Here is a 17876-nt window from a genome sequence, read left to right as displayed (position 1 = left end):
TTTTAAATTCTATAATGGGAACACTAATCAAGCGGATAACGCAAACATGAAGGAGAGAAAAAGAAGCAAAGTGGAAGAATAAAGTAGAATCCCAAATAATGTCACACATACAGGTGTGACACCATGGGACAGGGATAGGAAGAATGATATTTCAGTAGAGAGAATGTCCACTATGAGATGGCTTTCTCAAGAAGTCAGGTTCAGCTCCATTGAACATCACAGCTGTGTCTCTTAATCTTTCCCATGTGTGCAAACTATTAAAGGCATAGACGACCTGTCCAGGATGCATGTTGACTGTCATCACTGCAACTCAGAGAGGAGAGCCACATTAAGACCTGGGAATGTTGTCTGTAGAAATATGAGCCTTGCATTAGATGGCATTTAGTGGTTCTAGTTATTAGATAGCCATCCCAAATGGGAGAAAGGAATGCCAGTGAAAGAAACCACTAGTATGAAGGAAAAGATGGGAAGAAGTCCTTAATAAAACCCACAAGTTCCACCTCTGGAGCTTTCCCCCCGAGTTGTAGTCAAATCATATTCTTATCCGCCAAAGCTTTTCAAAAACAGTCACTAAAGGATTACTTAAAAACAGTAAGTGCCGTCTCTGTTCCATGTAACTGAAATAAAGATAAACATTGGTAACCTCAAACAGCTTCCTATTGAAACATGCAAAGCTTGGTGGAGTAGAGGCACTCGGCATTTTGCAGGGAGTTAAGGGTGATGGACAGTTGCAGCTGTGAATGAGAAGCAGGCAAGAGCAGTCTCGGATGTGAACTTGGTGGATAGGGTGGAGAGAGAAAAGTACAACCACAGTGACTATTCCAAGATGTGTATGCCAAAGGTGGCCAGCCATGCTGAAAGTCAAGTCAGATGTGGCACTAAGTGGCTGAGGATGGATTAGTATTAAGTCCAGTCAGTGTCCTCTTTTTTCAAAAAGCAGACCCTCGGTGGTGCTTATAAAATTTTCTTTTCCCTCGCTAGATGCTTATTAGATTATGTCTCTCATACTTCAAAGTACTGACATAGGCCCCTTCTACACAGCCATATAGTCCAGATTATCAAAGCAGATAATCTATATTATCTGCTTTGAACTGGATTATATGAGTCTACACTGCCATATAATCCCATTCAAAGCAGATAATCTGGATTTTATATGGCAGTGTAGAAGGGGCCTGAGATGCACTCTAGTTAGAAAAAGTGCTGATGGAGAATCACTTTGCTCAAAAGGCAATAGGGACCCCCTGGTTTATGCTGAAGATAATTTCTTTGTATAAATACACAATTGTCTTCGTTATCAATCTGTGAGCATATATGCATATACTGTATGTACATACACACACATATTGTAATGTTTACACATTTTTCAATGCTATCATCATTGTTAAGCCAAGCATCATATTATCATCACCATGAACCACAGGAAGCCCACTGAAAATGTCCTTTAGTCATCAATCATTAGAGGGATATTGATTCACATGTTTTAGCCAATTGTAAACACAATCTGTTTACTTTTAATGGTTTGTTTAATTGTTTATGATGTTATTGCACTGGCATTGAATGTTAGCCATTTTTACTTTAGAAGCCACCTTGAATCCCCAGGGGGAGAGAGGATGGGTTAAAAACAAATTATTTATTTATTTATTTATTTACATCACTTTTACCCCACCTTTCTTCCCGAGGGGACTCAAAGCGGCTTAAAATAAATAGGCAAAAAGTTCAATGCCTAAAAACAATGTAAAAATGACAATTCATATAAAACAATCTACAAAAGAACAATTCATATAAAACAGATACCATTACAAAATAAAATCACATTATATAAAATTTTAAGCATGTCCAAGATATTATTATTATTATTATTATTATTATTATTATTATTATTATTATTATTGCATCAACATTGAATTATAAAAATCAATGGTCAGGGCCTTGTTGGATTGTTTGATAATCCAGCTCTGGTCAAAACAGATCACTGAAGTGTTCCTGACAATTGTGAAAATCTTCTGAAGATGCCCTGAATAGAGTTCACTGACCAAAGTTTGATAACCTCTATCTTAGAATAAGAATCTAGGTAGTCTGTTTAACAGGTTCAAAGCTAATGCCCTGTGTAGTTGTATTTAATATCTGCTAATCATAACAAAATACCTCGTTTTCTAGATTGAATATGGAAAGTTTCTCCTATTCAGCTTTAATTTAATTTAAGCCATAATCATGGTGCAATTGCTGACTAGATTTTCACACTCTACAAGCATGTTGTAAATATGTAGTTGTGTTATTCTCTGTGTACTTGTATAATTGTACTCTTATTTTTCCCACTGAATCATTTCGTATGACCTGCATTAGCTAAACAGAATTATCTGGTTGCATTCAGATGTCACAACTGAACCATAATTTAGATTGACATTAATTAGTCTCACTAGAATTTGGGCTTGCTTGCATCCCTCTCCTGTCTCTTCCTTCAGCGTGGCTACAGAGAAGGATTTGGAAATGTTTGCATAATCTGCTTAGCATCTTCTGAACCTTAAATAATACATTAAAGTGCTATTTTTAATTTTAAAAACATTTTGAATTGGGTTTGTTTCCAACAAATCAGAGAGAACATTAGTCACAGTTCAATAAAATATAAACAGCTATGCTTAAGTAAAGCACCAGAAGTCCTGCTTCAAAGGGTCAAACCAGATGAAGTGAATGGGCAGTGGATCACAGCTTTAATGTAACAGAAGATGAATGTGCTCTGAGTTTTAGCCTAAACTTTAAGGACCTTATCATATTAGCCAGGCAGTCTCCTGCTTCACTGCCAAAATGAGGGGCAGCTGGGGAAAATCCGTCACCCCGCACGCTGCTCCCTTGCAGCAACCCTTCCTCCATCACATGGGGAAGAGTTGCCCAGGCACCACAGAAGTGTGCTGGCTCCATTCGAGCCAGTACAACATGGGAAACCTCCCATGTTGAGAGGGAAGCTTTGTACGACACTTTCCTTCCAGTTGGAGGAGGGGTCTCCCTTATGTTGTGTGATGGGCGGTGGGCCTATTCGTCCTCCAGCCAGAGTGGAAGCATTGTAGGATGCTTCCAAAAGTAAATGTGATGAGATTGTAAGTGAGTTACCCAAGATAATGAACCTTAACCCCCTTGGACAGCACCTTGGACAGCTCCTAAATGAAATCACTGTTCAGTTGACATGAAACAACCAGGTGATTTGAAAAGAGCTTTAAAAAAACACTTTTTCCAACAACAGCACCCATAACATTCTGGCCGCTACAATGCTGCCTGAGGAATTCTGAGAATTACTATTTTAAAAAGTAATTTATAACAGTGCTTCTGCTGATTAAAAAAAAAGTTAATTGTAAATGAAAGGATTGATATTATGTCTGCATTCTTTTTTCATGGTTAAGCCTAGATGGGAATTTCATTTGCCTATATAGAAAACAAGAACAACATTGTACAAGAGAAATGATTCAGAGATGGGAGAAGTGTTTGAAGCTAAATTCAAATAATGTCCCATTAACAGTTCTAATTCTGCTACACACAGATAACATCTGGGCAGTGATGTCTTTCAATTGTATAACTTTCTGGGTTTTATCTAGACAGAACACTTTGTGCACATGGCACAAAGAAAACAATAGAAAGTAGTGGGTAACCTTGAAGTTCCCACAAAATTAAAAAGGTTGGATTTGTTAAATCCCCAAAAGATTAAAAGTACTTATTAAAAGAGCTATGTATATGATCTTAATTTTCTGAACAACATTTCCAAACCAGGCCCAAAATCCTTTTGTCAGCTGTAATTACAGTAGACCAAATGGATCAATGGCATTTACACAAGTATTAACTCAACTGATTTAATGAATCTACTCCTCGAAGCTTAATTTAGCTTATTTATTTAAAAAGTAAACATGTCCCATCTGGCCTGTTTTTTAGGATCGTTTTCAGTTGTTGTGGCCACCACACATAAAACTTTTCCTAGGCCCATTTTGACTGATAACACCTAGTAGTAATGGGCATCCCCCTATGTTAGGAGTGTGTGCCTGTTACTTAGAACGGTTGCACTACACAGGTCCTAAAGAGGACCTCAGATAGGCACAGACCTATCTGAGAACAATTGCTCCATTGCTGATACTCCCTTTTTGGGGAAGCTACTTGAGCATAAGTGTGGCAAAGCAATTTCAGGTTGATTTCAAGCCAGGGTGTGGGACTGAAATAACCTGAATTTTTTTTATCCTCCTGCTTACATATCTAACCATGGGCTATCTTGGATGGGAGCAGGAAGCATTGTGTTGAGCTGATACTGCTGATGTTCATGGGACCAGTTCAAAAATGAAATTGGAGGAATTATGTTCAGACTGATAACTATTAAGCTATGAAATACCACACATCTTATTCTGATCCCCTGTGCTGTTTATTATCAATACTAATCTGACTGAGGCAATAAAGATGGCTGGTGCTATCACAAGCTGATGGCAGTCAGCTCTACATTTCCTTGTTGTTGGAATCAGCTGGGGCTGTGTAGGTGCCATACCAATACTCATTGCTACAAAAGGCTGGATGAGGGCCAGTAAACTGAAGCTGGACCCCAAATGAGAAGGAGGTTCAGTGGGTTGGTGGTTTATGGAACTGGCTAAGTGACTTGCCCTAAATAGAGCTGCACTCTCCCTGGTAATGACATCTAAATCCCAAATGGTGTCAGACTTTGATACATGGAGGAGCACCTTTCCCTAAATATATCTGCCTATAAGCTATCCTTACCTTGGGATTGCACTACTGTTCAATGAATGTATAGTGAAAACAGTACTGCTGACGCCGGCACAGCACTTATGCATCCCTGGGGTTTAGGCTCCAATGTGGTGCACCAACCTTTTTTAGTTTCAAAACATTGAATGTTTGCCTTTATATTTTTGTCTGTTGAAATCTGCCTTGAGTATCCTTGGGGAAATAGGGCAGAATGCAAATAAAGCGTTGTTGTTGTTGTTATTATTATTATTATTATTATTATTATTATTATTATTATTATTATTATTATTATTATTATTGAGGTTTCCTGGAGGATCCTTGCTCTGTTTTCCAATCATGGGAGCAATGTACCACATGAGTGTATGAGAGAGAGCCTTTTCTACTTTAACATTCCTATTGTGGATTGCCTCTTGGAGGCCTGATTGGAATGGTCATTGCCTTCATCCTGGCATATAAGACTTTTTTTTAAGATCAAAGCCATTAGAAACCAATGATTTCCTTCAAATCTACAAGGGTACTTGGTACAAAACCCCCATCCCATTTTATGTAATTTTAGAGTCCTTAAATTATTTCTTACTGTTTAAATTTTTAATTGTTTTAGATTTATTTTACTTGTATGCTGTCTGAGATCTTGTGATATAGGGCAGGATATAAATCAGTTAGTAATGTGTGCATGCATACACACATGTGCATGCCTAGAAGTATATTCATAATTCATACTTTTATCCATATTACTAACATTTTCACACCTTTTCCCTCTCCTTTTGGGTGTCCTGCAGGAAAAATTAGAATACTTCTTTCTTATAGTATTTGCCATTGAGGCAGCGATGAAGATCATTGCCTATGGATTTCTATTCCATGCAGATGCCTACCTCCGAAGTGGCTGGAATGTGTTGGATTTTACCATAGTCTTTCTAGGGTAAAGTCACTCTATTTTATTTAGCTTTGTGTGTAAAAAAATGGTTCAGGGACTGCCAGGAAAAAAATCTATTTTTTGGAAGAAATTGTGTTCATATACATGGAAGCAAGGAGCCAGTGTGGTTTAGTGGTTTGAGTGTTGGACTAGGTCTCTGGAGACCAGGGTTAGAATCCCCACTCAGCCATGAAACCTACTGGGTGACTTTAGGAAAGTCGTTCTCACCTAGCCTCAGAGGAAAGCAATGACAAACCTCTCCTGAACAACTCATGCCAAGAAAACCCTGCAACAGAGTCAGCTTAGAGTCACCATAAATTGACCATAAGTTGTTGAAGGCCACAAAAACAACATAGAAGCCACAATCCTGTATACCTAGGAATATATCCTTATAGTCATCTACCTCTTGATTAGACACATAGAGTATTGCACATTAAACATTTTTTTTGTAACTATGTTTGTAACTCTGTCATAAAATGTGGCGAAAATAGGTTTTGGAAACCATATGCGCCTAGAAGCTGCAGCCTGTAATATTCCTGAATGTTGAGGAGATGTGTCTTCACTTCTGTTTACAGCAAACAGTATACATATTTAATGTACAATTTTAAATTTGAGTTATTTTCTCTGCATGCTCAGAAGTGTCCTAAAGAAACATTTGTGTGAACCAGCAATCCCACTTGACATATGTATTCCATGTTATGCCATAAATGTCGTTTTTGACTGACTTAAAATAATTTCCAGCTTATGGAAACTGTAAGGCAACTCTATCATAATGGGGTTTTTTTTGTAAGATTTATTCAGATTGGGTTTGCCATTATATTTTTCTGAGACTGATGTGCCAAATCTAAGATCACCCTGTGGGTTTCAGTCAAGAATTCAAAACCTGGTCTCCCAAATTCCTAACCTGACATTCAAACTGCTATGATGATATTGGCTCTCATTATGTATATATACTGTAGTAATGTAGTAAGTAAGTAAATAAATAAATGTCATGGATATTCCCTGTCATATTTCACATACCTGTACTGTGGAGAAGCTGGCAAGAAGTCAGCATTTGCTGCATCAACTGAAACAGAATTGCTAGTGGCAACATTAACAATAATGTTGATGAATGTCATCCTATTTCATTGTCGCATGGAGAGGACACATTAAATCACTCAACATGGAGGCACGTGCCATGCCACAAATTGTTATTTTACACTGTAAAATCTACAGCATCTTATCTGTGTAAAATTGACTATTTTTGCTATGCTAGCACATAGAGTGGATAAGATGTAATAAAATGACTTAGGGTCCTTGTTCACTGTCTTTATATCCTAGGATCTGATCCCAGGTTATCTGTTTAACCAGATTATCTGGCAGTGGGGACTCATATATTCCAGTTTAAAGCAGATATTCTGGGATCAGATCCTGGGATAAAGGGCAGTGTGGAAGAATAGGACTGATAAAAATTAAGTATGTGCATTTTTCTTTCATAATCAAAATAGGGTTTTGAAAATTTAAATTACATTTCGAAAATTTTCTTTAAAAAATAGTTTTAAAAGCTTTTTAGTCAAAGTTATCATCATGGATACTAATTATATAAATTATAATTAAATTAAAGTATATCTAAATGTTAGCAGTTTAAGGAGAGGAGAAATAACTGGTTGTATATGAAGCACAAATATGCACTGTCTCACTATCTGAGTGAAAAAATAGAGAAAGTCAATAAACAGAGAACATGAGGAAATGAGTCGATCAGAACAAGAAGAGAAATGTAGATATAAAGGATACAATTTTTTGACAAATTGAAAATTAATCTGAAAACAATTCACGATAGTTAGTTAGTATGTGGCCTACCTTATTATGAAACCTACGTGGGGTCAGGTCTGGTTAGTATTTGGCTCAGAGATATCAATGAACACCAGTTTCTGTAAGATATATTTCAGAGAAAGGAATTGGCAAAACCACTTCTGAGTATTCCTTGCCTAAGAAAACCCTATACATGTCATTGGGCTGGCATAAGTCGACCGGCAATTTGAAGGCAGCTATTCACACTCACAAAGACCATAAAGTGACTACAAAATGCGCATTCATCCCAACAGAAACATAGGAACCCACCTTCACCTCTCTCTTAAGATACAAGGAGAAAATATCTATTCTACCCATCTTATTTTTCATTCTCTAGTTGCATCTTGCATGTCTATGTTGTTCGTACCTGTCTTTTTTACCTCATCATCTCCTTATAGAGTCATTACAGTCATCCTGGAGAGAATCCATGTAATGGAAAATGCGCTGCTTAGTGGACAAGGCTTTGATGTCAAAGCTTTAAGAGCCTTTCGAGTCCTGCGGCCCCTGCGCCTGATATCGGGAATACCAAGTGAGTAAAACCTTCTTGAAGTTTGATGATTGGATGCATGTGGAAGGCTAGAATGGGATGTTTGGACACAATTTTTATAATCCTTTTCATGCACAGATTGTAGGAGAAATAAAAAATAGAAATAGATTATGTTCTTATAATAAGCTGGGGAAGATGGTGATGAATAAGCAGATACCATAGTTACAATACACAATGAGTTCCTCTAGAGAGGGCTGATATGATGGGAGGTTATGGTATTCACTGCTGAAGTTTTCATTTCACTATCCAAATAATGTTACTGTTGCTCCAGACTATTTTCTGTGAAATCCTGCCAGTAGCTGCAACATTTGATTCTGGCCATTAAGTAGGTTTCTTTTTCATTCTGAGACATATCAGAACAATTTGTTCCCTTCTGCTCTCTTCATATATAATGCATCAGTACATCAATGAAATGGCACTTTTGCACTGTAACTCTGTAACTAAAAGAACATTCAGAGAGGAGGAACATTTGCCCTTCTAACACTGCAGCAAAACAACCCATTAAAAAACTGGAACACTGCTGCTGAAATCACAACAAATGGTCCTTATAAAGAACAGCAGAAGTGGAAGTGGAGGCAATGTTTTTGTTGTTATTTGCCATGATGTGGCTTCAACCTGTGGCCACCCTATGAATGAGAGACCCCCCAAGTCACCCTACCATCAACAGCCCTGCCAAGGTCTTATAGGCTCAGGGCTGTGGCTTCCTTGATTGAGCTGATCCAACTGGAATGTTGTCTTCCTTTTTCCTTCCTGCCTTTTACTTACCCATGTGTTATTGTATTTTGAAGTGACTCCTGTGTTTCATGACATGTCCAAAGTACAACAATCATAATTCAGTTATCTTAGTTCTAGGGAAAGTTCAGACTTGATTTGCTCTAGGGCCCATATTCTTCTTTTTGCAGCAGCCCACCAATATCCATAGAGCACTTCTTCTGCAGCACATTTCAAATGAGTTGTTTTCCTATCAGCTTTCTTCACTATTCAACGAATGGAGAAATAACATGAACCATCCTAATTGTAGTATTCAAGGATAACATTTGTACATATCAGGATCAACAACATGGGGGTGGGGCAAATATAAGAATATTATGCTTTAAAATGGGTAAAATAGCACAGCGTTTCCTCCCTCAAGTAATTTTTGTTTGTTGCTATGACTTGTGAGATGTAGGGCAATAAAGATTAAATTGGAGTTGGGCTTATACGGTAGTGTGTGATGTTTGGAATTTAGGTGTGAAGAATAACGATGATGTAAATAATTTGCTCTCTTGCTCTCTATTCTAGGTCTGCAAGTGGTACTGAACTCCTTAGTCAAAGCCATGCTGCCCCTGTTTCACATTGCTGTGCTGGTTGTCTTTATGATCATTATCTATGCCATCATGGGGCAGGAGCTTTTCAAGGGCAAGATGCACAAGACCTGCTATTACAATGGGACAGGTAGGTGGGCCTATGATTTGGCCAAAACAACAAAGATGCAAAAGACGTTTGAGGCAATAGATGCCCCAGATACTTTGAGGAATGACAACAAAGCAGAGTATCAACATCTGATGTTCTTGTGTACATAGGAATTGGGACAAGGCACTGAATTTTCTGAAATTCTGCTTTACTTAGAACTGGAGGTTGGATTACATGTTAGGTTATCTAGATGCTGATTGGAGCCAGTTATAGGTACCCTAAAACTCAGGCATGGGCAAACCTCTCGAAGTTTTGGACTTCAACTCCCACAATTCCTGACAGCCGGTAGGTCTTGTGGGAGTTGAAGTCTAAAAACGGAGGGCCTAAGTTTGCCCATGCCTGCTATAGCTGCTTGTTTAAAAAAGCAACACTGACCACTGTTTCATTTCTGGAAACAATTCAAAGTGCTGATCATGGCCTATAGAACTCTATATGGTTTAGGTCCAGACTATCTGAAAGATTGTATCTCTCTGTACAGCCTGCCAGAACTCTAAGGTTCCTTCTACATAGCTGTATAAAATCCAGATTATCTGTTTTGAACTGGATTATATGGCAGTGTAGACTCAGATAATCCAGTTCAAAGCAGATAATGTGGATTATCTGTTTTGATGATCTGGATTATATGGCAGTGTAGCAGGGACCTAAACTCTACAAGGGAGGCTTTCTTTCAATCCTATCACCATCACAGGCTTACTTGTTGGGGACATGAGAAGGCAAATATGTTTCTACTCAATCAGGCTTTTGAAATGTAGTCATTCTCAGGGAAGAAAATGGGATATGTGCTCTGTTTTTATGTTTTTAACTTTTGTATTTTACTTTTTTAAAATTATTTTTACAATTGTATTCTTTTAACTAATTTTGTTTGTGAGCTGCTTTGGATCCTATTTTGGGAAAAAGGTGACATATAAATAAAATCAGATAGATAGAAATATGCATTAACCTTCCTTTAAAGTCTTACAAGTGACTCTTTCTTTCCTTCCTCAGACATCTTGGCTACTGTGGAAGGTGTCAAACCGGCTCCGTGTACAAGCGCAGGCCATGGGCGCCAATGTACTATCCCCGGTTCTGAGTGCAGGGGCAAGTGGCCAGGACCCAACAATGGCATCACCCACTTCGATAACATTGGGTTTTCTATGCTGACTGTTTTCCAATGTATTTCCATGGAGGGGTGGACTCAAGTCCTCTACTGGGTAGGCTACACATGAAATGTCATTGTAAAACAGTGTCACTTGCTACAGTATAACTCTGTGGTTCCTGTGAGTAAACCATTTAACAGAAAGAACATCCCACTAGTGAAGGAAGACGTACACAACCAGGGGATATAAGACAAGGGCTCCATTTCCAAGATCCTGATAAGTCATGGAGCCGCACTCTGTATAAGAGGAACCCCCTTGTGCCGGCAGGACTGCTGACTTGAAGATTGGGTTGCTGACCTGAAGGTTGCTGGTTCGAATCCAATGGATGAGCTCCCTTTGTCAGCTCCAGCTCCATGTGGGGACATGAGAAAAGCCTCTCTCAAGGATGGTAAAACATCAAACATCTGGCTGTCCCCTGACAATGTCCTTGCAAACAGCCAATTCTCTCACACCAGAAGCAACTTGGAGTTTCTCAAGCCACTCCTGACACACACAAAAACTCCTTTGTATAAGCATCTTGAAGTCAGCAGTGATTCAAACTAGGAATGATTCATTCAGATCAATCCATCACAAAATATTGATGGAAGTGTAAACCCGATTAGCAGTTACCCTCCAGATTTCTCAGTTTTATAGAATTTATGCAGTTTGATGGATAAAGATTGTCTGTCCTCAGTGTTGTCTTGTTGGCTCACCAGGCCCTATACTTTCTTTTTTGAATTGGAAATTTCACAGTGCGCCATGAATACAAAAAATCTCATGATTATTATTGTCTCATTTCTGTTCTCCCTTAGGTAAATGATGCCATTGGCAATGAGTGGCCCTGGATCTACTTTGTTAGCCTCATCTTACTTGGGTCATTTTTTATCCTTAACCTGATCCTGGGCGTGCTGAGTGGGTAAGCTCATCTGAGCATGTGAGATGTTATTTACCTTTTGTATGTTCTCATGGAAGTAGGAGTATATCTTAAATGTGACTTAACCTTATCCAGTCCTTTGGTTCTGGGTGATTTTTTATATTATGAAATAAAGTAAAGGAAACATTTCCTGAACTGATATAGAATCATAGATCATAGAATCATAGAATAGTAGAGTTGGAAGAGACCACATGGGCCATCTAGTCCAACCCCCTGCTAAGAAGCAGGAAATCGCATTCAAAGCACCCCCGACAGATGGCCATCCAGCCTCTGCTTAAAAGCCTCCAAGGAAGGAGCCTCCACCACGGCCCCGGGGAGAGAGTTCCACTGTCGAACAGCTCTCACAGTGAGGAAGTTCTTCCTGATGTTCAGGTGGAATCTCCTTTCCTGTAGTTTGAAGCCATTGTTCCGTGTCCTAGTCTGCAGGGCAGCAGAAAACAAGCTTGCTCCCTCTTCCCTATGACTTCCCTTCACGTATTTGTACATGGCTATCATGTCTCCTCTCAGCCTTCTCTTCTGCAGGCTAAACATGCCCAGCTCTTTAAGCCGCTCCTCATAGGGCTTGTTCTCCAGACCCTTAATCATTTTAGTCGCCCTCCTCTGGACGCTTTCCAGCTTGTCAACATCTCCCTTCAACTGTGGTGCCCAAAATTGGACACAGTATTCCAGGTGTGGTCTGACCAAGGCAGAATAGAGGGGGAGCATAACTTCCCTGGATCTAGACGCTATTCCCCTATTGATGCAGGCCAGAATCCCATTGGCTTTTTTAGCAGCCGCATCACATTGTTGGCTCATGTTTAACTTGTTGTCCACGAGGACTCCAAGGTCTTTTTCGCACACACTGCTGTCAAGCCAGGCGTCCCCCATTCTGTATCTTTGATTTCCATTTTTTCTGCCGAAGTGAAGTATCTTGCATTTGTCCCTGTTGAACTTCATTTTGTTAGTTTCGGCCCATCTCTCTAGTCTGTCAATATCGTTTTGAATTCTGCTCCTGTCTTCTGGAGTGTTAGCTATCCCTCCCAGTTTTGTGTCGTCTGCAAACTTGATGATCGTGCCTTCTAACCCTTCGTCTAAGTCGTTAATAAAGATGTTGAACAGAACCGGGCCCAGGACGGAGCCCTGCGGCACTCCACTTGACACTTCTTTCCATGATGAAGACGACGCATTGGTGAGCACCCTTTGGGTTCGTTCGCTTAGCCAATTACAGATCCACCTAACCGTCGTTTTGTCTAGCCCACATTTTACTAGTTTGTTTGCCAGAAGGTCGTGGGGGACTTTGTCGAAGGCCTTGCTGAAATCCAGGTACGCTACATCCACAGCATTCCCTGTATCGACCCAACTCGTAACTCTATCGAAAAAAGAGATCAGATTAGTCTGGCATGACTTGTTTTTGGTAAATCCGTGTTGACTATTAGCAATGACCGCATTTGTTTCTAAGTGTTCGCAGACCACTTCCTTAATGATCTTTTCCAGAATTTTGCCTGGTATTGATGTGAGGCTGACCGGACGGTAATTGTTTGGGTCGTTCTTTTTTCCCTTCTTGAAGATAGGGACCACATTCGCCCTCCTCCAATCTGCTGGGACTTCTCCCGTTCTCCAAGAACTCTCGAAGATAATTGCCAGTGGTTCTGAAATAACTTCCGCTAGTTCCTTCAGTACTCTTGGGTGTAGCTGATCTGGCCCTGGGGACTTGAATTCGTTTAGAGAGCCCAAGTGTTCCTGGACAACTTGTTTCCCTATTTGGGGTTGGATTTCCCCCAATCCTTCGTCCATTCCGTGTTGCTGAGGTTGAAGATGGCTTTCTTTTTCTGAGAAGACCGAGGCAAAGAAGGCATTAAGTAGTTCTGCCTTTTCCCTGTCCCCTGTCGCCATCACCCCATCTTCTCCTTGCAATGGCCCTATCGCCTCCTTTTTCTTCCTTTTTCTACCAACGTAAGCAAAAAAGCCTTTTTTGTTGTTTTTTATGTCCCTGGCAAGCCTGAGCTCATTTTGCGCTTTAGCCTTGCGAACCTTTTCCCTACAGGTGTTGGCTATACGTTTGAATTCTTCTTTGGTGATTTCTCCCCTTTTCCACTTCTTGTGCATGTCACTTTTGAGCTTTAGCTCAGTTAGAAGTTCTTTGGACATCCATTCTGGCTTCTTTGCACTTGTCTTATTTTTCTTCTTTGTTGGCACTGTTTGTATTTGCGCCTTGAGTATTTCACTTTTGAAAAACTCCCATCCATCCTTAACTCCCTTGTTTTTTAATATCGGCGTCCATGGAATGCCGCTCAGTAATTCCTTCATTTTTTGGAAGTCAGCTCTCTTAAAGTCCAGAATGCGTGTTTGACTTGTCTTAGTTTCAGCATTCCTTTGTATTGCAAACTGCAGGAGCACATGGTCACTTGCCCCTAAGGATCCAACCACTTCAACTGTATTGATCAGGTCTTCCACATTTGTTAAGATTAGATCAAGAGTTGCTGATCCCCTTGTTGCCTCTTCTACCTTCTGGACCATAAAATTATCTGCAAGGCAAGTGAGGAATTTGTTGGACTTTGTACTCTTGGCTGAGTTTGTTTTCCAGCAGATATCGGGATAATTGAAATCGCCCATGACTACTATATCTCTTCTTTGTGCCTGTTTGGTCAGCTGTTGACAGAAGGCTTCATCAAGTCCTTCATCCTGACTCGGAGGTCTGTAGTAGACACCCACGACAAGATCTTTTTGAGTCCCGGTTCCCTTGATTCTTATCCAGATGCTTTCAAGCTGGTTTCCCGGATTACAGTCTTGCATTTCTTCTGCAACGTAACTGTTTTTGACATATAAAGCTACTCCCCCTCCTCTCCCCTTTGTTCTATTTCTGTGAAAGAGGTTATAGCCCTCAATGGTTAAATTCCAGTGATGGGAGTCATCCCACCAGGTTTCAGTGATGCCTATGACATCGTATGTGTGGTGCTGTACTAGGAGTTGGAGTTCGTCTTGCTTATTTCCCATGCTCTGAGCATTAGTGTAAAGACATGTAAGCCCCTGTGACCTCCCCTTGAACTGTTTATTTGGGATTATTGTGCTCTCTGTACTTGGTCCTTGCTGTGTTTGTGCAGCCCTCCGTTTAGCCTTTCGGCGGTTCTTTGTGGTCGTGGGTAATATAGTGTTCGCCAGGCTGTTGTTCCCCTCCCCCAGTGGATCTAGTTTAAAGTGCGCCTGATGAGGTTTGTGAGTCTGTGTGCAAAAAGATGTTTTCCTACTTGTGTGAGATGCACCCCATCGCTTGCCAGTAGTCCATCCTCTTGGAAGAGTAGACCATGGTCAAGGAAGCCAAAATGCTCCTCTTGACACCATTTTCTGAGCCAGTTATTGACCTGTACTATTTTTCCGGCCCTTGTAGAGCCGTGTCCTACAACAGGGAGGAGGGATGAAAAGATCACATGTACATTATACAGTTTTAGCTTTGTTCCCAGAGCTCGAAAATCATTTGTGATCTTTTGAAAAGTATGCCTAGCGGTGTCATTGGTACCTACATGAATCAACATAAGGTGGGGAGGGTGATGGGGCTTTAGGAGCCTGCTGAGCCTCTGAGTGATATGGTGTATTTTTGCCCCCGGGAGGCAGCAGCCTCCCGGGGGCAATGTTCCTGTCTCTTTTTAATGTTAATGGTGCAAGTCAGTTTCCTGTGCTGGAGGAAAAGCAAGATATAAATAAAATTGATACTGTTAAGTGATGGGATACATTGCAATGAAATTACATCTCTCTTGCTTCCATTCAGTTATTATCTGAGAACACATACAAAGTAGTTCAAGTTCTGCTTCACTAGCACAGCAGACCTTATGCAATGTCTTGAGGCCTTACACAAGTAATTGTGTAAAAATCTGAAACTTACACAACAATCTACTAGTGCAACCTTCTGGCTAGGGCCATTAGTTTCTTTTGCATCTTCATCTATCTAGCAATGACTAATGTTAGAAGAAGGCAACTAAATTCAGGGTAAATCTGGAGTTAGGGATGCAAAGATTCCTCTCCTTCCCCATGTGTACAAATATTTTCCTTGGAAAATAGGACACCTATAATCAGGGAAGAAAATATGAAAGCTTGGATTTCATAACATAATGACGATAATGCCAACAACCTTTGAGAATGTCTACACTGTTTATATTCCTCTCATCTCACCACGCCTGGTTTAAAGGTGATGAGATTAGGTCATTCTATCTCATTTCCTTTTAGTGTTTTAGAAATAGCTTTAAGGAATTCATTGTAGATAAAATCACTTTTGTCCATTCTAATTTGGGGCTCAGTGCATTTTCATGTAGATTACTTAAGTACTCTCTTCAACAAGTCTGTAAAACAAGATAATTTACAGTACGTGTATTCCAGATTGAGACCTGGCTCTTGCATGAAGCTGTCCAGACATTGCTGAGCTGCCCAACTGAGAACAACAATTCATGAGCTTTAATCATTATGTAATACCACTTCTCATCTAAATTCATTTCAGGGAGTTCAGCAAAGAGCGTGAGAAAGCAAAATCACGGGGTACTTTCCAGAAACTGAGGGAAAAGCAGCAACTAGAGGAGGACATGAAAGGCTACATGGACTGGATTGTACATGCAGAAGTCATGGACAGTGAACGGACACGTGGTGAAGGTGCTATAGCTCATCAAGCAGCATTGCCTGACTAACTGAAAAAAGAAAAGATCTCCAGGGAAATTTTACAGGACAGAAACTCCTGGAAATTCTGATAAAGAGTTTTCCAGAGTATGCTATTTGGTTAAGGATAAAATATGATGAGTGGTTAGCCACTGCCATGGGGTTATCTTGTTCTTGGTTTGGGCATGAAGTGACTTGGCCCTTCATAGATTAGGTTTTTCCATTGGAGCAGAAAGAAAAGAACAGACATGGGGCGCAATCCAGTCTGAAACAGAATCTATGGAATGAGGATCATGGATTTCCTGAGGAGAAATTGTTTCAGACACCTTCCCTCTTCACTCTGGACATGACTTTCATTTCTGGTCCCTTTAGCTGCACTTGTCTATGTACAATATATAACCCAACACAGCTCTGGTATACATTCAAAGTGTTGATAATAAACCTTTAGTCCTAAATATGTTGGAATTTGGATTCCTGAAGAAGCATTTCTTACAAATGACTGTCCAAGAACAGAGGTCTGTTGGAGGGGGTCCCCTCTGAATGACAGGAGCAATTCACAGGAATAGGACTTTCCGGGTATGGAATGCCCTCCCATTAGAGGCCCAACTGGCACTAATTCTGTTGTCATTCTAGCACAATGTCAAAATAGAGCTTTTTAATTAAAGTCTTTGGGCCTAATTGATTTTAACCAAATTGGCACATGTGTTATGGTCTCAATTACTTTAAACTAGTTTAATTGGTTTTAAATTGCCCTATTTTCACTGTTACGTGGTATTCTCAACTTATTCTTATTGTTTTAAATCCATTTTCCTCTACACTGCCTTTAGAACCATGGTAAAATGCAAGTATTTAAATACATGAATACATACATCCATTTCCAGTTCAGATTAGATGTCCATCCCACTATTTCTTTTGAAAATTCCATTTAACAAAATGCTAATTTTCTGAATGTTGCCTTCATGTCTTCTGTTGCTTTTGATTACATTCTCAAAAGGGTTTGATGACACATGTCTGGTGAGAACTTGCTCAGTAAACCATGGTTGCCCACTGCCCAGCCATTTTGTATTTGTGCTTGTGCATAAGGATGGCAAGAGAAAGAAGTCCTTACCTTTGTCCTGTAGCATAGCCGGCAGCAATTAGACCATTGCACAGATGCAACAGATACATCTACAGACCAATTAATTCCAGGAAGGTTCTTCTTTTTCCTGGGGAGCATACAGTTAGATGAAAATGACTTGGAGATTAAAAGCCTTATGAAGATTGAGGCAGACTTGAGACACAAAGTTTTCTGTGCTCCAGCCCAAAAGTACTTGAGGGATATCTCATGGTTTCAGCCAATTTCCGCAGTTGATTAATTGCTTTTATTATGCCTTCCTTTTCGCCCTGTATCTGTAGTTTTTTGTTGTTTGTTCAGATGGTTTGCATGTGATATCTGGGATACATCAGATGGGATCTATGAAAGCTTATGCCACAAATGTGTTAGTCCCTCTTAGTTTAAGAGTGTCAAATTGCTCTTCATTTCTGGAAATGTTAGTCTGTTTGGAAAATACAGCTCTCAACAGGTACCCCTTGATCATAGAATATCTCCTGATAACATCCAGAAATGCTTGTTGTCTTTATTTTTAGAGGTTTGTGGTGTTTTCAGATATAAAGTTGCAGGAATATAATCTTAGAGGAAAAGGTCAGAAAGTTAGCAGAAGTGCAACATCTCAGACCTAGATTAGACAAGTTGCAGGATGTGAT

General features: G+C 39.9%; 1 protein-coding gene across 2 annotated transcripts in view; it reads left to right on the top strand.

Annotated features, from left to right (window-relative positions):
* Positions 1-17876, top strand: part of cacna1s (calcium voltage-gated channel subunit alpha1 S) — a 91451-nt gene that overhangs the window by 9648 nt on the left and 63927 nt on the right. For both annotated transcript variants that reach the window (XM_008109796.3, XM_062978421.1), the window contains exons 3-8: positions 5505-5644; positions 7867-7997; positions 9297-9449; positions 10452-10657; positions 11395-11498; positions 15982-16130. In XM_008109796.3, the coding sequence (XP_008108003.1) occupies positions 5505-5644; positions 7867-7997; positions 9297-9449; positions 10452-10657; positions 11395-11498; positions 15982-16130 (883 nt within the window). The remainder of the gene's footprint in view (positions 1-5504; positions 5645-7866; positions 7998-9296; positions 9450-10451; positions 10658-11394; positions 11499-15981; positions 16131-17876) is intronic.

This window comes from Anolis carolinensis, chromosome 4 (genome assembly GCF_035594765.1).
Source record: "Anolis carolinensis isolate JA03-04 chromosome 4, rAnoCar3.1.pri, whole genome shotgun sequence".
Lineage (NCBI taxonomy): Eukaryota > Metazoa > Chordata > Lepidosauria > Squamata > Dactyloidae > Anolis > Anolis carolinensis.
This window is presented reverse-complemented; position numbering and strand designations above follow the sequence as displayed.